This window comes from Marmota monax, unplaced genomic scaffold (genome assembly GCF_021218885.2).
Source record: "Marmota monax isolate L192 unplaced genomic scaffold, Marmota_monax_Labrador192_F-V1.1 WCK01_AAM20220418_F8-fsc00020, whole genome shotgun sequence".
Classification (NCBI taxonomy): domain Eukaryota; kingdom Metazoa; phylum Chordata; class Mammalia; order Rodentia; family Sciuridae; genus Marmota; species Marmota monax.
Genome location: NW_026692912.1, coordinates 5,048,032 through 5,072,119, shown reverse-complemented (window position 1 = coordinate 5,072,119; position 24,088 = coordinate 5,048,032). Strand labels below are relative to the sequence as shown.

General features: G+C 38.3%; 1 protein-coding gene across 1 annotated transcript in view; it reads left to right on the top strand.

The window, feature by feature from the left end:
* The window catches only part of Svep1 (sushi, von Willebrand factor type A, EGF and pentraxin domain containing 1), a 177,261-nt gene that overhangs the window by 111,208 nt on the left and 41,965 nt on the right, over nt 1–24,088 (top strand). The window contains exons 25-35 of the mRNA XM_046451540.2: nt 6,279–6,436; nt 7,269–7,470; nt 9,231–9,406; nt 13,300–13,424; nt 14,383–14,506; nt 15,326–15,496; nt 16,713–16,886; nt 17,310–17,429; nt 20,133–20,309; nt 20,546–20,630; nt 21,675–21,866. Coding sequence (XP_046307496.1) covers nt 6,279–6,436; nt 7,269–7,470; nt 9,231–9,406; nt 13,300–13,424; nt 14,383–14,506; nt 15,326–15,496; nt 16,713–16,886; nt 17,310–17,429; nt 20,133–20,309; nt 20,546–20,630; nt 21,675–21,866 — 1,704 coding nt within the window. The remainder of the gene's footprint in view (nt 1–6,278; nt 6,437–7,268; nt 7,471–9,230; nt 9,407–13,299; nt 13,425–14,382; nt 14,507–15,325; nt 15,497–16,712; nt 16,887–17,309; nt 17,430–20,132; nt 20,310–20,545; nt 20,631–21,674; nt 21,867–24,088) is intronic.

Here is a 24,088-nt window from a genome sequence, read left to right as displayed (position 1 = left end):
CAGCACATGGATCCTTCTCAAAAATAGATCATATATTATGTCACAGGGCAACTCTTAGACAATATAAAGGAGTAGAGATAATACCATGCATCTTATCTGATCATAATGGAATGAAACTGAAAATCAACGATAAAAGAAGGAAGGAAAAAGCATACATCACTTGGAGAATGAACAATAGGTTACTGAATGATCAATGGGTTATAGAAGACATCAAGGAGGAAATTAAAAAATTCTTAGAGATAAATGAAAACACAGACACAACATATCGGAATCTATGGGACACATTGAAAGCAGTTCTAAGAGGAAAATTCATTGCTTGGAGTTCATTCCTTAAAAAAAGAAAAAACCAACAAATAAATGATCTCATACTTCATCTCAAAATCCTAGAAAAAGAAGAGCAAAACAACAGCAAAAGAAGTAGAAGGCAAGAAATAATTAAAATCAGAGCTGAAATTAATGAAATCGAAACAAAAGAAACAATTGAAAAAATTGACAAAACTAAAAGTTGATTCTTTGAAAAAATAAACAAAATCGACAGACCCTTAGCCATGCTAGCGAAGAGAAGAAGAGAGAGAACTCAAATTACTAGCACACGGGATGAAAAAGGCAATATCATAACAGACACTTCAGAAATACAGAAGATAATCAAAAACTATTTTGAATCCTTATACTCCAATAAATTAGAAGATAGTGAAGGCATAGATAAATTTCTTAAGTCATATGATCTGCCCAGATTGAGTCAGGAGGATATAGACTACCTAAACGGACCAATATCAATTGAGGAAATAGAAGAAACCATCAAAAGACTACCAACTAAGAAAAGCCCAGGACTGGATGGGTATACAGCAGAGTTTTACAAAACCTTTAAAGAAGAACTAATACCAATACTTTTCAAGCTACTTCAGGAAATAGAAAAAGAGGGAGAACTTCCAAATTCATTCTATGAGGCCAACATCACCCTGATACCTAAACCAGACAAAGACACTTCAAAGAAAGAAAACTACAGACCAATATCTCTAATGAACCTAGATGCAAAAATCCTCAATAAAATTCTGGCGAATCGGATACAAAAACATATCAAAAAAATTGTGCACCATGATCAAGTAGGATTCATCCCTGGGATGCAAGGCTGGTTCAATATACGGAAATCAATAAATGTTATTCACCACATCAATAGACTTAAAAATAAGAACCATATGATCATCTCAATAGATGCGGAAAAAGCATTCGACAAAGTACAGAATCCCTTTATGTTCAAAACTCTAGAAAAACTAGGGATAACAGGAACATACCTCAATATTGTAAAAGCAATCTATGCTAAGCCTCAGGCTAGCATCATTCTGAATGGAGAAAAACTGAAGGCATTCCCTCTAAAATCTGGAACAAGACAGGGATGCCCTCTCTCTCCACTTCTCTTCAACATAGTTCTCGAAACACTGGCCAGAGCAATTAGACAGACGAAAGAAATTAAAGGCATAAAAATAGGAAAAGAAGAACTTAAATTATCACTATTTGCAGATGACATGATTCTATACCTAGCAGACCCAAAAGGCTCTACAAAGAAACTATTAGAGCTAATAAATGAATTCAGCAAAGTGGCAGGCTATAAAATCAACACGCATAAATCAAAGGCATTCCTGTATATCAGCGACAAATCCTCTGAAATGGAAATGAGGACAACCACTCCATTCAAAATATCTTCAAAAAAAATAAAATACTTGGGAATCAACCTAACAAAAGAGGTGAAAGACTTATACAATGAAAACTACAGAACCCTAAAGAGAGAAATAAAAGAAGATCTTAGAAGACGGAAAAATATACCCTGTTCATGGATAGGCAGAACCAACATCATCAAAATGGCGATATTACCAAAAGTTCTCTATAGGTTTAATGCAATGCCAATCAAAATCCCAACGGCATTTCTTGTAGAAATAGAGAAAGCAATCATGAAATTCATATGGAAAAATAAAAGACCCAGAATAGCAAAAACAATGCTAAGCAGGAAGTGTGAATCAGGCGGTATAGCGATACCAGACTTCAAACTATACTACAGAGCAATAGTAACAAAAACAGCATGGTACTGGTACCAAAACAGGCGGGTGGACCAATGGTACAGAATAGAGGACACAGAAACCAATCCACAAAACTACAACTATCTTATATTTGATAAAGGGGCTAAAAGCATGCAATGGAGGAAGGATAGCATCTTCAACAAATGGTGCTGGGAAAACTGGAAATCCATATGCAACAAAATGAAACTGAATCCCTTTCTCTCGCCATGCACAAAAGTGAATTCAAAATGGATCAAGGAGCTTGATATCAAATCAGAGACACACCGTCTGATAGAAGAAAAAGTTGGCTACGATCTACATACGGTGGGGTCGGGCTCCAAATTCCTCAATAGGACACCCATAGCACAAAAGTTAATAACTAGAATCAACAAATGGGACTTACTCAAACTAAAAAGTTTTTTCTCAGCAAAAGAAACAATAAGAGAGGTAAATAGGGAGCCTACACACTGGGAACAAATCTTTACTCCTCACACTTCAGATAGAGCCCTAATATCCAGAGTATACAAAGAACTCAAAAAATTAGACAATAAGAGAACAAACAACCCAATCAACAAATGGGCCAAGGACCTGAACAGACACTTCTCAGAGGAGGACATACAGTCAATCAACAAGTACATGAAAAAATGCTCACCATCTCTAGCTGTCAGAGAAATGCAAATCAAAACCACCCTAAGATACCATCTCACTCCAGTAAGATTGGCAGCCATTAAGAAGTCAAACAACAACAAGTGCTGGCGAGGATGTGGGGAAAAGGGTACACTTGTACATTGCTGGTGGGACTGCAAATTGGTGCAGCCAATTTGGAAAGCAGTATGGAGATTTCTTGGAAAGCTGGGAATGGAACCACCATTTGACCCAGCTATTCCCCTTCTCGGTCTATTCCCTAAAGACCTAAAAAGAGCATGCTACAGGGACACTGCTACATCGATGTTCATAGCAGCACAATTCACAATAGCAAGACTGTGGAACCAACCTAGATGCCCTTCAATAGACGAATTGATAAAAAAAAAATGTGGCATTTATACACAATGGAGTATTACTCTGCATTAAAAAATGACAAAATCATAGAATTTGCAGGGAAATGGATGGCATTAGAGCAGATTATGCTAAGTGAAGCTAGCCAATCCCTAAAAAACAAATGCCAAATGTCTTCTTTGATATAAGGAGAGTAACTAAGAACAGAATAGGGACGAAGAGCATGAGAAGAAGATTAACATTAAACAGGGATGAGAGGTGGGATGGAAAGGGAGAGAGAAGGGAAATTGCATGGAAATGGAAGGAGACCCTCAGGGTTATACAGTGGAGGGGGTAGAGAGAGAGGAGGGGAGGGGAGCGGAGAGGAGGGGAGGGGGGATGGTGGAGGATGGGAAAGGCAGCGGAGCACAACAGACACTAGTATGGCAATATGTAAATCAACGGATGTGTAACTGATGTGATTCTGCAATCTGTGTATGGGGTGAAGGTGGGAGTTCATAACCCACTTGAATCAAAGTGTGGAATATTATATGTCAAGAAATTTGTAATGTTTTGAACAACCAACAATAAAAAATTAAAAAAAATAAAATAAAATAAAACCAAACCCCTCATCATCCTTACCAAGACTGCCCTATCTCATCCCCTACCCCTTGCAGGGAATTTCAGAAGACAGCACTCCTGCAGTACAAAAGACAGAGTTCTCTTGCTTGCAAAGATGCTGCTGGTTCTATTCATTTACAATAGTTAAAAAAGAAAAAAAATAATGTCATCCAGGCACAGTGGCAACACTGCCTGTCATCCCAGCAGCTCTGGAGACTGAGGCAGGAGGATCTTGAGTTCAAAGCCAGCCTCAGCAAAAGCAAGGTGCAAAGCAACTCAGTGAGACCCTGTCTCTAAATAAAATACAAAATAGGGCTAGGGATGTGGCTAGTGGTTGAGTGAGGTTTGAGGGAAAGACTTTGTCTTCCTGAGGCAATACCCGGTACAAAAAAAAAAAAAAAGGTCTACCTCAGTTGTGACATTTCACAGTCCCCTTCCAAGTCAGCCCCTACCAGTTAGCATCCTCTCATAAACAGCCAATAGTACCATGCAGAAGAAACAGAGAGGAAATTCTGCCCATGAGACTTCTACCCTCTATGTGGAAATGAGGTCTCATCCATGTGGTGTTCTCTTGGGTGCTTTGCATTTTCTGGTGTTTAGCACTTTCTGATGGGCCACAGTTCCAAATTCTCTCCAGGGTTCAAACAATGGATGAACATCAAATTCATTTAAATCCTAACAATAGAAAAGGAGAAGAGGAACTTTCCCAATGTATGATTGTATCAAACATGGGTAGATCAAACAGATTTATCAAGTGCAGAAACCTGGTAAAGATCCCCCAATTCCAACTGAGATATCCCTTTAAACTCCCCAATACCATTTATTCCTATTAGTCATTTTTCCATCAATGTCACAGAAGTGTCCCTATGAATATACTAATGCTATGTCCTCTTTAATTACAAAATGTTTTAGTCATACAGAAAATTACAAAGAATAATGAAATTCATGCGCTCATCCCTGTGATTATCAAACCTTAATATTTGCCTATGTTTGATTCACATTATTTAAAGAAACAAGTTCTTAAGGTGGGGTTGAATTCCCTCTAGTATGCATGTGCACACATGTACACCTGCACAAACACACGTTCTCCTTCCTCAGTGGTGACATGGTCCTGAAGTTGGTATGAATCTTTCCCTTTCAGGGTTTATGAATTAGTACACATATGACTTCTGAAAAACAATACATAGTATAGATTTGCATGTTACATACGTAGGATCATACTGTATCCTCTTCCAGTTTTCTTTTTCAATCATGGTTGTTTTCAAGTATTGTCAGGGTGGATCCATTCCACCTTTGGTTCATTTGTTTTAGCTGCTGCTTTCTCTCCTGACCCATGATGATACCATGACTCGCTTTCCAATTCCCCTTTTCAGAGACATTTAGAATGGCACTGCTATGAGCATTTATTATACAGGTTCTTGTGCATCTTCTGCATCTTCTGCAATAATCTCCCAGAGTAGACGATAAGAAATGGATACAGAGGACCTGGGAAACTTGACTCTTCTTGGCATTGTCAAATTGTCACTGTGCTCACTCTATGAGATTTCCTAATTCATGACAACCTTGTTAACATTTGGCATCCTCAGATCTATTTTCCATTCTGTTGGATTTAAATGATTTGCTGCATTCCATAGAAACTGACTAAGAACAAGTTTACCCAAAAGACTTAAAATCAGCATACTACAGGGACACAGCCACATCAATGTTTATAGCAGCACAATTCACAATAGCTAAACTGTAGAGCCAACCTAGATGCCCTTCAGTGAATGAATGGATTAAAAAATGTGGCATATATACACAATGGAATTTTACTCAGCAATAAAAGAGAATAAAATCATGGCATTTGCAGTTAAATGGATGGAGTTAGAGAAGATAATGCGAAGTTAGCCAATCCAAAAAAGACAACAAACAAATGCCGAATGTTTTCTCTGATATAAGGAGGCTGACTCATAGTGGGGAGGGAAGGGGAGCATGGGAGGAATTGATGAATTCTAGATAGGGCAAAGGGTTGGGAGGAGTAGGGAGGGGGCAGGGGATTAGCAAGGATGGTGGAATGTGATGGACCTCATCATCCGAAGTACATGTATGAAGACAGAATTGGGTGTCAACATACTTTATATACAGAGATATGAAAAATTGTGCTGTGTACCTATAATAAGAATTGTAATGCATTCTGCTGTCATTTTTTTTTTGAAAAAAATCAATAGAAAACAAGAGGACTTGGATAAATTACTTAACCTCTCTAGTGACAGCCTAACTCATATGTTACTCGTTGTTATAAAGATTGGCTTAATATATAGAAAGGCTTTAGAACAACAGCAGAACTTTTCATACTTTTCCAAGAACATCTATGGGAGAGAATTAAAAATATATAAATAATATTCCACCTGGACTGGCACTACTTTCCACTTTATTTCTGCCACTACAAACTTCCTAGTATATGTCATCCCAAATAGATTTTCATCTGATGAACTGGGGAAAGCAACTAACAAAGCCCTGTTTGGATGTGAGAACATGTTTCAGCATTTCGGTTTTCAGAGCCTTCTGAAACAAGGTGGTCATAAACTGGAGATTCCTTCTAATTTTTTTCTGCAACTGTTCCAGTTGTTATAACTTTTCATTTTCTTTCAGGTGCCAGTGTGCCACAGGCTTCACAGGGCCACACTGTGAACTGAACATCAATGAATGTCAGTCTAACCCATGTAGAAATCAGGCCACCTGTGTGGATGGATTAAACTCATACAGTTGTAAGTGCCAGCCAGGATTTTCAGGCAAAAGATGTGAAACAGGTATATATGAACTCTATGTTATCAATAATAATACTAAAAGTAGCAATATAATAACAATATCCATTTTTGCTTATAATATGTACTGCATACATGCCAAAAACTTTATATTTATTTAATCTTCACATCCATCCAATATACTAGGTACTATGATTAATGTCCCCATTAATTTTTGAAGCTTAGAAATGGAGAGAGGAGAAATAGAGCCAGCTGAATTTGGCAGAACTCTTCCATGTCTCTAGGAAGTACACTTCCATAGGCCATTTGACTTTGAAAGTGTGGACATGGTTAGGAATTAATAGACCAACGCTAAACTGCTTTCTTGGGAGACAGGCATCTTTTAGCTGCAGGACTTTGATTTTATTGAGTAGGTTTTGCAGAATTGCCCATGAAATAGAGTAAAACCAGAGCTCTGCACAGGGCAGGATATTGCCCTTGCAGTTACCCCTGCTTCCTTCCTGCAACATCAATCACTTCCTCTCCACTGAGTCATTCTCCTCTGAACACAAACATGCTTTAGTATCTCTTGGCTTTAATAATACGCCGATTCCATCTCTCGTCAGTGACTCTGTATTTCTTTGCTCTCTTTCACAATTGAGTGCTGTTCCAATCTTTTATATGAACACTGGTTATCTTTTTCAAAAGGGTGTGCTATGTAAAATTACAAAACATTATTTTGTAAATAATCTATATGTAATTCTGAAACTGCTTCTCAAGTAATTGTATTTACTGAAAATTAGTTTCTTGGGCAATAGTACTGCTTGCCTGCTGCTTACATTAGACTACTGGAAGTGCCTCCCCGATGCCACAGTCTGCACTTTCTTATTTGTTTCAGAACAGTCTACAGGTTTCAATCTGGATTTTGAAGTTTCTGGCATCTATGGGTACGTCATGCTCGATGGCGTGCTTCCTACTCTCCATGCTGTAACCTGCGCATTCTGGATGAAATCCTCTGACAACATTAACTATGGAACACCAATCTCATATGCACTAGAGGATGACAGTGACAATACCTTCCTCCTGACTGATTACAATGGGTAAGCAGAAGAGTGAGGATGGAGGTGCTCAGGACCCCATCCTGGCACCTGATAATTCAGAAGTGACATTGGGGTGGTGGCTGGGGAAACAGGGAGAATGAGGTGCATTATGGATTCACGAGAGACAGGTGTATTATGAACCAGTCCACAAGCTCAGCACAAGGTGAAACTTCTTTATTTCTTCAGGATAAGTTAATTTCAATGCAATTCCCTCTGCATTGTCAGGAAAGTTGCTTCAGTTACACTCAGAGTTTTGCTTAAGAGCCACAGACCCAGGCAGGACCTCCATCATTGGTCCACCGTTCATACTTTTTATTGTTGAGCTGTTCACTGGCTCAGCCTCTAGGGGCCCTCTAGGACCACTGCTCTTTTCCACAGTCCTTAGCAAGGCTTCAAGTCCAGCCTTTGATGTGGATAGAGTGTAGTGCACCACTTAGCACTTCCCACTGGTACACCCACATTGTTGGCCTCCTAATGGGCAGGTTGTAGACCCCAGAGACCTACTTAGTTCTCAATCCTCTCTTCAATCAGGGAGTCCCACTACTCTCATGGAAATCTCCCCATCTTCAGACACTATTCTTCTTATGGAATTTGGGCTTTCAAAAAAAAAAATCAAAGAGTTTACAAAAATCCTCCCTTAAAGCAAAACATACATAAAGAGAGAACTTGTTTCCTACTTGAGTAGGGAAAGGAAAATGGAAAATGCAGAGCGAAAGTAATATTGCAAAAACATTACTTTTTCATGAACATCTTTGAATGGGGTTTGAGAAGATTCTGGAAGAGCTATTCAATTAATGTTTATCTTCCTTATCAACTTTTCATATCATTTTTCTCCATTTGATTTTGAAATTGTTTCACTTTAAACTGTTTATTATCTTGAAGTTCCCTGAGTGATGCGATTGTTGGAAACCTCTTTCAGTGGCCACTCTCATTCAGTTCCAAATATTCTTTTCCTTGAATCGATGTACTTTATGTACCATGCAACTATTTTGGCAACTGTCTTAGTCCATTTGAGCTGATATAACAAAATGTCATAGTTTCATAGTTTAGGGTGGCTCATAAACAGCAGAAATATGTATCACAGTTCTGGAGGCTGAGAAGTCCAAAATCAAGACACTGGTGGAATTGGAGTGGTGAGGACTCACTTTCTGATTCATGTTCTTGCTGTGTCCCCAGATGGTGAGGCATCAAGGAGGTTCATTGGGACCTCTTTTATCAGGGCAATGATGCCATTGATGAGGTTCCTGTCCTGGTGACATAAGTACCTCTCTTTGTTCCCACCTCCTAGTACCATCACATTGGTGATTAGTCCTCAACATATAAATTTTGAAGGAACATAAATATTCAGACCATATGGGTAGTGCTAGCCTACCTTCTCTAGAATAGCTGAAATGCATTTTTGGTCTTAGGGAATGCACATTCTAGCAGAAGGATATCAGTCTAGCATTTGCACAAATTTTACTTCTTCCATTCTTGACTCTCTCTCCAAAATAGCCAGATGGTGAATTGTCTCAAATTGGACGATTCTCTTGGACTTTTTCCTACCCCTGAGTGTTTAAGGAACATAAAATTTCCAAGAGCTACAATTAAGTGTAATTAGTAAATCAAATCTGCCTCTATGGAATATGACCAAATGGAGACAAAGCACTAATGATTTTACACAAAGTACTTTACCCACAAAGAAAAAGGAAAATGGCCCCACAGAAAGAATTACAACATATGACTAATGACTGTGCTCCCTGGAATCTCTCTCTCCACAGCTGGGTCCTTTATGTGAATGGCAAGGAAAAGATAACAAACTGTCCCTCAGTGAATGACGGCAGTTGGCATCATATTACAATCACTTGGACAAGTGCCGGTGGAGCCTGGAAAGTCTATATTGATGGGAAATTATCTGACAGCGGTACTGGCCTCTCTGTTGGCACAGCGATACCTGGTATGTCTTTGCAAAATGAATAGAATTCTGTTAGACTCTAGAGGCGGTTGGTGGTGCTTCAATGAGCACCAAGTTTGCTAGCTGTATTGCCCTTGCTTCATATAAAGATCCACAGTTATCTCTCTTATTGACTGACTACTCCTTGACCATCCAGACTGGAATAGGCATGAGCTAATGAAAGACCTAAAAGAACTGATATGTCTGGAATGCGGACTGAAAGAAGGAAGGAGGTTGGAGCAGGAGGTTATGGCCAAATCATGTAAAGTCTTATAGAGCAGGTAAAGGATTGAGGTTTTCATCTCAAAATCAATGGGAAGTCACAGATGGGTTTTAAGACAGCTGCAGCAAATGGAAGGAAGGGCAGCTCAGGCGGTTCCTGGAATGGTCAGAATGAAGCAAGAGGGCATGTGGGAAAGCCCCTAAAGAGCAAAGGGATCTCTAGCCAGACAGCAAACAACACACAGTAAAAAGCATTTTCTGCTCTTCTCCTGGGAGACAAACTTAGGATAAATGGAAAACAAGGGAGAATGCAGCTCTCCCTTAAATGATGCTGGAGTAGTTGAGGAGATGGATGATGCTTCAGTGTATCCACTCACACTGAGCATCTGTCAAGAACCAGTCCAGGGCTGGGGTTGTGGCTCAGCGATACAGCACTCGCCTTGCATGTGCAAGGCACTGGGTTCAATCCTCAGCAACACATAAAAATAAATTAATTAATTAATTAAAGGTATTGTGTCCAAATACAACTAAAAACAAACAAACAAACAAAAATATTTTAAAAAAAAAGAACCAGTGCAGAAACCACAGCCCAGAGGAAGCTCTAGCTATATATAGAAGGGAACAAATATCTTTTGTTTTTCCTGAGAAAAGGAGAGAGAAGAAAGCTCACAAGGTTTGCTGGATTTAGGTAGTGGAGATGATTTGTAAAGATTGAAAAGGTTAATTTGGAAGCTAGGAGAAGGGATATAGAGACCAACTTAGAACATCAGACACATCATTGCAGAGTAACAGTATTGGGAAGTCGATCGATACCAAAGCTGCTTTTGAAAATCACATGATCACAAGAGTAGGGCAATATTTTAATATGATTGTAGTGAAAGCACTCTTGATAAATTTAAAATACATTATTCTATTGCCAGCTGCCTCTTTGTAAAATATATTTGAACAGGAACCCAATATTAAAACCAAAACTTCTTTGTAATACTACTCATGCCTAGTTACCTTTTAAAACAAATAATCCTGCTATACAGTTTTGTTCAAGGGTTTCCCGATGATCCTGTGAATTTGATAATGGAGTAGTTATTATCATATTAGAGATAAAGGAGACAGAGGCTCATGAAAGTTGAAGTGCATTTCTAGAATCTAACTCCTCTGGCTGGTGGTTGTGCCCTATTCATGCCTTTCATCTTAAATTGGCATGCTGGTACACATCCACGGAAGTAGCAGGAGCCTTAGAAACAGAAGCACCTGTAAGTGCTAGAGAGACCAAGGGGTTGTGAATGGACATCCTCAGTATCTCTCAGACTCACCGTGTTATTTTATTCTTTCTTGCATTTTACTCACTCCATTACCTAGAGACTCTTCATATCTTTGTTCAGCATGAGATTACTCTCACTGCTCATCAAGGTACAAGTCTGAAAGCCTTCCCTGAGCCCTGCCCTTCCTCATGGAACCCTTTCTATTGGTTCTTCTATCATCTGTACACTTGCACTGTTCATTAAGCACACTCAATTGGAAAATGTCTGTGTATTTTCTCTTAGAATTATAAACTCCCAGGGCCAGTACAGTTCTCAGCTCTACTTCTACAACTGTGTGAGTCTGGTGCCTGATATTGTAGACAGCACACCACCAGCAGCCTCATAAGCTTCTGCTGGATTTGGCTACCCTGTGTCGTAAGGATGAGTCAGAGGTGGCTGGGCAGGAGGATGGGGAGAGGTGGCTCAGATGGAAGGATCTCTGCATAGAGACAAAGAGCCACAATGGGTTTTGTTTTGTCTTTTTAATATATTTTTGAGTTGTAGTTGGACACAACACCTTTATTTTATTTATTTATTTATTTATTTATTTATTTATTTATGTGGTGCTGAGGATTGAACCCAGCACCTCCCACATGCTAGGTGAGTGCTCTACCATGGAGCCACAAACCCAGCCCCACAAAGGGGTTTTGTGTGAGAAGGCAGGGTTGGCTATTTCATAGAGCTGGTGAACAGGGAAGGAAAAGAAAATATGGTGGAGAAAGAAGCTAAGATATAACCTGGAAATAGGCTATAATGAGTTTGCTTATGTCCCTCCAGGAATATATACTTTCTCCTTCAGTAAATTAGGAGATAGGAAGTAGCAAGTGAAGTGAGATGGTGGTTTCTATTTGTGTATAACATAGTATGTTCTTGTTTTCAACCATCTCTTCTCTGGCCAGTGAGATCACAGGTGATTTTTATTCTCTATTCTTTCATGATATGTTTATAATAGGTGTATTTCTTATATGGTTAAAAATATCTTTTATGTCTTTTTATTTAAATTAAGCTCTGATGGAAGGCTGAAAAGTAGATTGAATAACAGGAAAATAAAACTAGAAAACTCTTATAGCAACCACCTGAGAAGATGATTGTCTGATCACAGCAGGAAGAATGGGTCCATCATTGCAGAGTTCTCGTGGCCCTTAGTCTACTCAGGTTGCCGTTGACAAATGCCATAGTAGCTTAAATAACAAATTTACTTCCTTACAGTTTTGAAAGCTGTAGGTCTGAGATCAGGGTACCGGCATGGTCTGTTTCTGGCAAGGGCTGTCTACCAGACTTATCCATAGCCATCCTCTCACCGTGTCCCCACGTAGCAGGGAGAGAGAGTAAATTCTCTGGTGTTCCTTCTCTAAGGGCACTAATTCCATCATGGGGTCCCCTTCTCACAATCTCATCTAAACATAATTGCTTCCTAAATACTATTACAGCAGGGAGTAGTGCTTCAATAAACAAATTTGGGGAACGACAAAATTCAGCACATACCAATAACTGACTGCCTTCAATTGGGTGCCCAGGTTTATGGAAGAGCCTGTTAACTGAGATAAGAATTCTAGGGAAAGGAGAAGGGACTAACTCTGCATCTGGTTTAAGACACACCAACTTTGAGGTCTCTGTTGTATTTCTTGTCACAGTGACAATACAATTAGTAAGGATCCAACATGGTGGGCACTTGTATAGAGTGTGGACAGGCATGAAAATTGATAGACTTTCTGAGAAGCAATTTAGAAATTTACCTCAAAAGTCTTAGAAAACTCACTTCATTTGCTACTTCCTATCTCCTAATTTACTATCAATTCAACTACAGGAAATCAATCTAAAAGAAATAATCAACCATCTGAATGTATGTTTATGTGTCAATATGTTTATGTCTGTGTTATTTTCATATCAAACTTGGAAACAACTCTATTCTCCTGTAGTAAGTAACTATTGAAATACTTAAACAAATTACTATTTAATTAATCAAAGAGATTTTTGTGCATTCATAAGACATAAAAAAGCTATTGAAACTCATGAAATGAGAACATATTTGAGAAGAAAATTAGAATTCAGACATCATATATGGTATGGTCCTGAGTTTTGTGTTTTATTTATTTAAAAAAAAATAAATGGCAGCAGAAGGCATTACAATTCTTATTACACGTATACAGCACAATTTTTCATATCTCTGGTTGTATATAAAGTATGTTGACACCAATTTGTGTCTTCATACATGTACTTTTATAATGATGTCTATCACATTCCACCATCCTTGCTATTCAATAGTTTTCTCTCAGACATTTGTATTGACTATACTTTCAAAGGACTAAAGTCGGCTTTTTATGAGTAACAGACCATCGAGCCAGTTCTCCTCCGTTTTTCTCTCTTTCTCTTTAGGTGGCGGTGCCTTAGTTCTTGGTCAAGAGCAAGACAAAAAAGGCGAGGGATTCAGCCCAGCCGAATCTTTTGTGGGCTCCATAAGCCAGCTCAACCTCTGGGACTATGTTCTGTCTCCACAGCAGGTCAATTCCATTTTCAGTGTATGACAGTAATGAGATGCAAAGGTACAAACCCAGCAAAAATGGGAACAGCCTAATGATGACATATCTTACTGTGAGCTCTTGGTTACCAGAATTGATCACCAATATCATTGGATGCTATGGCCTGAGTTAGGCAGAAGTTATCTATAATAATGTTCAGTGATTATCCTTTTTAGTTGCTTGGTGATATTCTAAAATTTTATTGGAAATGAGTATCTTGTGAAACCTTGCAATTTCAGAACTAGAAAGAGTTGTAAAGAATAAATCCTTCAAATCTCTCCGACTAAACGTGCAGAAACATAAGACTGTGAAATATCATCCTTAGAGAGTAACAAATAAGTAAGTGATCTGTCTGGAGTCAAACAGCCTGGTGCAAATCCCAGTTCTGTCACAAATTCACTGGGATGATTTTGAGTGTGTTTACCACCTCTCTGAGCTTCAGTTTCTTATCCATAAAATGTCAACAAATAGAACTATAATATAGCAGAGTTCTTAAGGTATTGAACAAAATACCTAGTGTGCGTTTGTGGTATTGCTTGACCTATCATTAGGGCTTGGTAAATGTTTATCCACGATTATAGTGGCAGAATTTCTCCAAGCCTGTTTCTCCAACTCTGTCAGAGGTCAAAGACATAAAATGGCAGGGGACCTCTGCAGCCCCTTAATAAACTGCAAAGCTTTAGACAAGAAACTGCATGCACAGGATTTGAAATTTTCAGACAACAACAAGCCTAATAGGGTAAATATTTGGAGAGGGAATGGTGGGAGAAAGGGAAGAGAAGTTTCTTCTTGCTTCTGAAATCATACCATGCAGAAGCCTGTTTCCCTTTATCTCTACCTTTCAAAAATCTGTGAATGGTTTTCATGGGACTAAAAAAAAATAACTCTGTCTCTGTGGGAAAGTAAGTCTTTATTTAAAAATGTACTTTTAAACTTTCAGGTGAAATCCCTGGCTACTTCCTGCCCAGAGGAACTCAGCAGGGGAAACGTGTTGGCCTGGCCTGATTTCTTGTCGGGAATTGTGGGAAAGGTGAAGATCAATCCCAAGAGCATCTTCTGTTCTGGTGAGACTTGGATGTCTCTTGATTACCCTGGAGTTTAATAGCCAACAGAGGCAATTCATAATACTCTAGTGGTCAAATTGTTCAAATAGTGGTAAATCTACTCTTTGACTAGTAATTCATCTTTACCTTATGTTCATCCAAAAGATTATTCTAATGTTGAAATACATCCCATATAACAAGATACAAATTAATTGGAAAGGAAATTTGGCAAAGGCAAAATAAGATTAGGATGAGAAAAAGAATACAATTGCTTTGTCTAAAATGCCCTCCAAAGTTCTGTGCTCCTATTTGAGAAGGTTTTGTTCTATATTTCCTAGCAGCTGTCTGGGAAATTTGGAGAAATATAATAAGTATGGCCTCCACTCACTGATAATCAAACTCTGGGTAATCAAGATGTGTCATAAAATTTAAAATATTTAAATGAGTTTTTTAAAAGGGTCTAGAATTCATGACTTTTGGTAACTTATAAGAATATTTCATTAATATTACTAAAATGTCATTTTTCCTTTAAAAATATTCAGCATTCTATTGTTAGGTGCAACTAATTAGAACGAATTTTAAAAAGATAAAATAAGAAAACACCCCAAAAAATATTCAACAGACATCAGCTGAAAGAAGGAAAATTGTTTGTTGACTCAGTTCATTTTTCCTGTTACCTTTGATGATGACAGGGTCTGTGGTGACTTGTTCTAATCTCAGTAGACTGGCTCTTCCATGTTGGTACAAAGTAGGATTTGGACATCTTACTTGATGGCACTGACTTGATGGCACTGCTGCTGTGTTGCTAACCAGCTCTGCACCTGTGTTCTCTGCCCTTAGACTGTCCACCTTTAGAAGGATCAGTACCTCATCTACGAACTGCATCAGTAGATTTAAAGCCAGGTTCCAAAGTCAGTCTGTTCTGTGACCCAGGCTTCCAGATGGTCGGGAATCCTGTGCAGTACTGTCTGAATCAAGGACAATGGACACAACCACTCCCTCACTGTGAACGTAAGCCGTCTTCGTTGATCACTACAGTGGCTCTTGAAAAATATTGGAATTATGCAAACACCCTTCAGGAATTCTAGAGAAAAACTAAATACTTGACAGTGGCTAATATAGCAGATATTCACTGAGTCCTTTTGTGTGAGGAACTCTGCCAGGCACCTTAAGGGACGTGGTGATGAACATCCAAGGACACAACCTGTGAATTCCTCCAGGTTGTACAAGGAACTGGGTTTGAGGAAAACACAGACCATGCAGGCTGGAGGCCAAGGGAGGTCTCTTAAGCTGACTTATCACTCATTCATTTATTCAATGGTCTTTAAAGTGCCTACTCTACACCAGGCACTGATCTAAGTTCTGAAGATACAGTAGTTGGGACAAAATCCCTGATCTTCTGGAGTTTACATTTCTAGTAAGAGGGGCAGAAAAATAAGCAAGAAAATATGCAATTATTTATTTATAGTAAATAATAATGGTAAGGGCTAGAAAAATAAATCATGGTAGGGCAATACAAAAGGAGAGTGTTGGATAGAGGCAAGACTGCTATTGTAGGTGGGGGACAGCAGCCATCACCACCTGACAGAGCATATGTTTACCTTCTTGACTGTCTACCTCACTGGACAATAAACTCCACAAGGCAAAAGTATCATCTCTTTGGTTTACTGCTTTAACCCTGGTATGTAGGAGAATGTAGTAGACCTTCATAATTATTTATTATATTTTTGTGTGTGTGGTACTGGGGATTGAACCCAGGGATGCTCTATCTCTGACTACATCTCTAGCCCTTTTTGTCTTTTTGGTTTTTTGATTGTTGTTTTCTGGGTTTTTTTTGTTGTTGTTGTTTATTTATTTTTTATTTTTTTATAGACAGAGTCTCACTAAGTGCTTAAGGCCTCACCTCTGAATTGCTGAGGCTGGTCTTGAATTTGCAATCCTCTTGCTTCAGCCTCCTGAGTTACTGAAATTACAGGCATGCCCAGCTCCCATAATTATTTTTGGAATGAATAAATTGCATGCCTACACGTGAGCAGTGTGCTACGTGGTAGGGATGCATATGTGGGTCCAGGCTGCTCCCGCTTCTGGAGTACTCTCAATCCAGTGTTTATGTGCAATGGAAAATTTGTGTCCAACTGAAATACTATAGGACTAGGTTAATGTAAATATGATGTCCTTTTAGCATTGTGCTCGTAATATAGTCGTGTGCTCTCTGGTCACATTCCAGGCATTAGCTGTGGGGTGCCTCCCCCCTTGGAGAATGGCTTTTATTCAGCTGAGGATTTCCATGCTGGCAGCACAGTAACCTATCAATGCAACAATGGCTACTATTTGTTGGGCGATTCAAGGATGTTCTGTACAGATAATGGAAGCTGGAATGGCATTTCACCATCATGCCTTGGTGAGATAAATGTTGGTAGTTACTGGTGTGGGTTTATTCTATCCCCTTGAGAAACAGCTACCACAAATTCCTGAGGCTCCAATGGCATGCCTTTGTTAACTTCATCTTATCCCAGGAAACTCTAGGCAAGCCATAATTACAAAGCAGCTGTCCTGAGAGGTGCCAAAAATATTTAAAATTTTTCTCAGCCTCAACAGTAAGACTATATCTTTCCCTATTCTTCTATTTGCCTACCTGTAAACTAAAGAAATAATCACTCTTATGGTGTATCTGGAATGTGATATGACTATTACATTTAAATTTCATAAAAATATATAAAGTGTTATGCGTTAAGAGATAGGTAATGATTTAAAAGGGAAAACAAATGTTTGATACATAGGAAAAGTGAATCAACTCGAATATTTGCCATCTGTCTTATTTCAGATGTGGATGAGTGTGCTGTTGGGTCAGATTGTAGTGACCACGCCTTATGCTTGAACACCAATGGATCCTATGTGTGCTCCTGTATCCCGCCATACACAGGAGATGGTAAAAACTGTGCAGGTAACTCATCTATGTATCACCAGAAATGCCTATTTCAATTTTTTATTCTAGTATATATTTATGTTATTTTAAATAAGACAATAGTTTCAAAGAGCATACAGATAGATGCAAAAGATAGAATCTAATAAAAAAAAAAAACACTAGTGACAACTAAAGGTGTTTTAAATCAGTACTGTGCCTCTCCCAACTTCCCAGTTTCTGAAAAACAAAACAGAGAGCCCATGCATGCCTACACATGAGCAGTGTGCTACGTGGTAGGGATGCATACGTGGGTCCAGGCTGCTCCCGCTCCTGGAGTAGTCTCAATCCAATGTATCACCAGGATATTGAAGAAGTGTCTACGTAGTTCAAGAATAATAGAATGGGTTTAAGAATAGAATCAGTGGCCTCTCTGCCTCAATCAGAACCAAGAAAATGGTTCATCACATCCTAACCAACAACAATTCCCTCTGCCGCAGTCACACAAAATTTTATCACTGAAGAAAATAGACATCTTGATGCCTGACCATACCTCTATATTTTGTAATAACTTTGACAGTACTGGCCCATCTCTCAACCATTTGTATCTTTCTACATTTGCTATGAGGGGTAACTACCAGAACATAATAAGATAGAAGTAAAGAGGAATTTAAAATACTGTTCATATCATCTGGCTATGGGTCCCCAAAGTATAGTCCTACAATTTGAGACAGAGAAAAAAAATCCCAGGAGTTATATATGACATATTACCATGTTTCCCATTGTAACACACACGCACACACAAAGAAAGAGAGAATGTAAACAATAGTAACCACAAAAACACAATGTCAGCATCAGACAATATAAATAGAATTGTAAACTAGGTTTAGCAAGGAAATCTTCTCTTAAACAGAGAATGTTGGATATTTATACACATTATCCTATTCACAGGCTGAAAATCTGTGTTCTCTCACTGTGCTCTTTAAGAACAAGTCACATTATGTTATGTGCAAGTTTGAATCAGCATAATGAATCCCACTATTATTTATAATGCACCAATAAAAATTTAAAAATAAAAAGTACAAGTCAGAAAACTTGCCTATAGAAATATCTGATTTAGATACATCTCTTCTCTTTAAAGGATGAGTAAAATTAAACAAAATTCAAACTACAGGAAATTTCAAAAATCTTCCTGCTCAAAGGCATATGGCACTGAAAATGAGTTAATATAGAAACCAAAAGAAAGTCTCAGGGAGACTGCTTGTACACAATAGGAGAGACAGAGACATCACTTCTAATAAAAACTTTTAAAACTACAAAGCCAAGCAGGAGAAAAAATGCTATGATTAAAGCAGAATAAAAAGGCAACTACTATAGACAAAAAGGCAAACATATCAGACAATGAGCTTGGAAACCAGTTTACTCCAGTCCAGGGTTTGTTCTAGAGAAGTACTCTAAATTTGGGTTCAAACTGCAGGCAGTTGTTATGATTTATTACTGAAATATAAGCAATGCAGCAAATTATGTATTAACAACTACATTAGCAGAGATAGATATATGGGAAGGGTAAGGAAATATATGCGGTTGGTAGAGTAAGTGAGTTTATGATGGATTCAGAAAGTAGAGTTTTAATCTGTATTTGTGTAGAGTCAAATAAAATGTAAGTTGAAAAATGTCTTCAAGTATTCTTAATTCTAAAGCCATACGACTTCCTTGAGGGAATATGCAAACTACTAAAACAGAATAGAAAAGCAAAATTGTCTGTCATCCCACCATGCAGACATATTTACTGTTAGTATATACCTCCAGTGTTTTTCTGTATGCTATCAATAAGCAACTTATTTAGTTACTTTTAACATGACTTCATGTACATATTTAAGTCACATGATAGTTTGAGAATATTATTTTAGTTCTTGTTTTATAATCCACTTTATGGATTTCCCATAATTACCTTTTCTCTGTATGTTAATGTCAGATGATATCCACTTCAAAAAAAAAAACAGTTTAATAAACATCTTTGAACATGAATCTTTGTTCTTACCTTTCCCTGATTTTCTCAAAATCCAGTCTTATAATTGCATTTACTTTCTGAGAGTGTTTCATTTAAAATTCTTGTCTTACATTGGCCAGATGACCTTTAGGAAGATTGACTCAGTATACCCTTCCCTTTTGAGAATTCAAGTATTATATTCTCTCATATTGCTGAACTCTATCCTCAAACCTTGCTTTAACCATTTTCCCTGCTTTACACTGATGGCTGACCCCCACCCCTAATTTGTACATAGGAGGGTCTTATGGTATGCAGTCTGTCTGGAAAGGGAGGCTAATAACTTCCTTGAATCTGCTGTTATACAACCTTTCAATGCACTTGAGACCGAGTCAATTGCTTTTTACAAACTGGGTGTGCAGTTGGAGTGAGGTGGGAGGGGTAAAGCCCTCTGAGCCATGCTCTTGACACCATCACTACTTCCCCAGTAAACAACTACCATTTTGTCCAGATAAACCTTATATATTTTTATTAATCATTTTCTGTTTCCAAATATTCTTATTTAAATGCATATTAAATGTATTTTCTGGCCTAATGTCCAATGTGTACCTGGCCTTTATGCATCTCCCTTGAGAAGCTTTTATCTCAAGGTTTTCATGTATGCCTCAACTGTAGTGAAATTCTTTTGCTGTGAGACTTTGTATGGTTGTGTGAAACTACTTATTATTCCAAAAAAAAAAAAAAAACTTTGTTTCAAGAACCTAAAAAATGTAAGGCTCCAGGAAATCCAGAAAATGGCCACTCTTCTGGCGAGATACATACAGTGGGCGCCGAGGTCACATTTTCCTGTGAGGAAGGATATCAGCTGGTGGGAGTTACAAAAATCACGTGTTTGGAGTCTGGAGAATGGAATCACCTACTGCCACACTGTGAAGGTATGTCAAGTGAATTTCCATATTTTTGTGTCTGGCAATAGGTAAGATGTAGGCATGTCCAGTGTTATATTGTGTTGGTCTTATTTGTCTTGATATCCAAGTATTAGGCTCATGCTCAAGTATAACAAAACAAACATCCAGAACAAAAACAAATCTAGAGCTGACCCTTAAGCTTTCAGAGATGTTTTGCACACACAGTCAAAGAAAAGCCATGATTTTTATTTTCTTCCTTTTAGCTCTGTCCTGTGGTGCACCAGCTATTCCAGAAAATGGTGACATTGATGGGTCATTATTTACTTACGGCAGTAAAGTGAGATTCAGGTAAGTGCCTAAAATTGAAACAGTGTTCAGAGTTGTTGATGACGGTCCCAGCAGTGATAGAACACTGGGAGGAAGGGGGGAAATAACCCCAGAAAATGTTTTTTGAATTAATATGGACTTAATTGAATGATGTGGAGTGTGAAGAAATCTAATCTAATAACCTAAGGGTAGTCATGTTTGGCATCCTTAAATCCCTTGAGCAGTAACCTATTAATGCCCCGAGCTCCCCCATGCAGGATGCCATGCAGAAAAGCACTCTAGGCTCATGAATACTATTAATGGGCTTTGATTCCAAGCCTGATGGATAAGGAACCTAAACTAGTCCATACAACTCTCAAACCAAGACATTTCTGTTTACATGTGCTAATCCATAACACAAACTGGAGGCCAAGCAAATTCTTTTTTTTAATTGATTTTCTTTTTTTAAATACATGACAGTGGAATGCATTACAATTCTTATTACACATATAGAGCACAATTTTTCATATCTTTGTATATAAAGTATGTTCACGCCAATTCATGTCTTTATGCATGTACTTTGTTTTTTGCATTAAAATTCTTATTACACATATATGCCACAATTTTTCATATCTCTGGTTGTATATAAAGTATGTTAACACCCAATTCATGTCTTCATACATGTACTTTGGATCATGATGTCCATCATATTCCACCATCCTTGCTAATCCCCTGCCCACTCCCTTTCCCTCCCACCCCTCTTCCCTATCCTCCCATGCTCTCCCTCCCTACCCACTATGAGTCAGCCTCCTTATATCAGAGAAAACATTCAGGCCAAGCAAATTCTTGAGTCTATCCTCTTCTTTTATTACCTAGCAAGATTCCTCCAGGGAACATATACAGTAGACAACCTTGAATGAAAAAATAAATAAATAAACAGAACTTAAAAACATTCTTTCCATAGGAAAAAAAGATAAATTTTTCAATATATGTAAATTTTCAATATATTTTAGAGGCTTTTGGTACAGATAAAATTATGCAAAATAAAGCAAATTACTTTCTGTAATTTTCTTCTATCTTCTTTAGGTGTAATAAAGGATACACTTTGGCTGGTGAGAAAGAATTGTCCTGTCTTGCTAGTGGTTCTTGGAGTCATTCTTTCCCTGTGTGTGAACTGGTGGAGTGTTCCAGTCCCGAAAACATAGACCATGGAAAATTGAATTTGAGTGGACTTACCTACCTTTCTACTGCATCGTACTCTTGCGAGAGAGGATACAGGTAAAGTCCAGTTTCATACACACACACACACACACACACACACACACATTGCTCATTATTTACTCACTAGGTCTATTCATGTTTTATAAATGTAAAGCTATTCTCAAATGTGTACGCTTCCTGGATCCTAGCTAATAGGAAAGTCCAAAGAAATATTCAGTCTATGATTCTGGGAATTCGTTATGGTTCAATTGCTTCCGCATTCAGTCTTCAGACAGAAAGCAAACACTGTGAGGCATACCACAATACCTGTTTTAATGATTTTATGATGGATTTTTTTTAAATAAACAGCTTACTTAGCTAATACTCAACATTGCATGAGATGTTGTAAAAGAGTATGGCAAGGTCAGGTTATTGGAGCCCAGGCCAAAGGCTGTGGGGTCCTGACCAACTGGATTCAGTCACCTGCCCACATCATAAATAAGAGGAAACAATTTACAAAGGAAGAATGAATTTAATCACAGTTTATTTGGGGTGACAGCTAAACCACCTTCCACATTCGACAGAAACGTTGTAATTTATAGGAACAAAAAGCCAGGAAGTATATGTAACTAGATTCATCCAGGCTGTGCTGGCACATGGGATATGTTACAATCGAATTTTTCAACTGTTGGCTTCAGGGCTTTGAGGGAAGTTTCAGCTTTCATTTTCAGTGTGACAATGACAGCTTATAGGAGCTGGATGAAGAAAACAGCTTAACAAACAGGTTAGCAGGAAATGGAGATGGAAAAACAACTTGTGACTTTCTATTTAAATGGATTCCATTACAGTTCCCCTCCAGCTTGTCCATCCAGAGTCTTGAGAGACTTGGGGCACCGTTTCATCTGGCTGGCTGTTTATTACTGCATTTGGTGTGTGGATTGCTTCAAGGGCATGGAATGAAAAGATCCGAAGTCTGAAGATAGGGCTCCACCTAGTGGCAGGACTTGAGTGCCAGATAGCCATGCATAAGAATCCTCCTGTCACTCCACCTTATTTTTTGGTCAGGTTATCACGTGACTCCCTTTTGATTATGACAGCTTACCCCATCTCTGAATGAGTTTCTCTGAAGACTTTTATGATTACCCACCAGTCCTATGTCACCAGTGGACTTGTTTTATCCATTGATCTGATCTGATTCCCACATTGGAAAGAAAGTGATAGATGGCTATAAGTCGTCATCAAAAGACACTTTTCAACCAAATTTGAAAAAAAATTTCAAAAAAGAGGTCTAGAAAGAACAATTCTTAATCTAAGCTTACCTAGAGTTCACAATTAAGTTTAACAGGCAGTAACTAACATCTTAAAACATTAAGAGTTGTAACTTGGGTAGAATTTGACAGACAAGAAAAAATACCCAATTTTTCTGTAAAGTAATTAAGTTCTATCCAAGAGTCGCATTTAAAGAGTGTTTATTAGAGTCCTCCTTATGCAGACCAAGATTTACCATTTTGGTAGAAAGCTCATCATTTTACATTTAATGTCAAGAATTATCTGACATCAGGCTTAGAACTTTTTTAGGTACATTATCACAGAACTGCAATAATTTTAAATACAGACTGCAAGAAGTAATACTTATTACTATCTAAGAACAAGGCGAAATTTCCTTGTCAGACTAACAGTTCAAGAACCCAAATTGGCTCAAGAACTCCACATTGGCTAAAAAGTCCCAGAAGACAAGGGAAAGAAAAAATGAGGTCAACACGCAGAGCCCTCAAGAATTTAGCGGGTCGAATGAATTTGAGGCCTGTAGATTCATAAAAATTCATTTTCCCAGTCTATCAAAAGTGGTAAGGGCAGTCAACCCTGGCTTGAAAGAAGAGCTGGGTCCTGAAACAAAGTGTCTTAGCTGCAGGAACATTTCTTTCCCTTTTTCCAGGGCTGACTACCATTGGTGAAGCCCTTGGAGTGGCCATCTCCTAAGAACTCCATCAGAAGGCGTTAGTCCTACCAGGGAGGCACCAGTTCTGTTGCCCAAGGTTGCTGAGGGCCTGAGTACTTGAATTCAGTCACCACTTGCAGCAGAAATGAGAGAGAGAAAGATGATATAAAAAGGAAAAATAAAATATCATCACAGTTTGGCCAAATCTGGGAAGACAGCTAACTGCCTTCCCCGTCTTATAGACATGTTACAATTTATAGAAACAAAAAGCCAAGATATGTAATATACTGGCTCCAGGGCTTTGGGGTCAGTTTCTGCTTTCATTTTCAGTGTGAGATGGTGATGGCTGATAAGGAGCTGG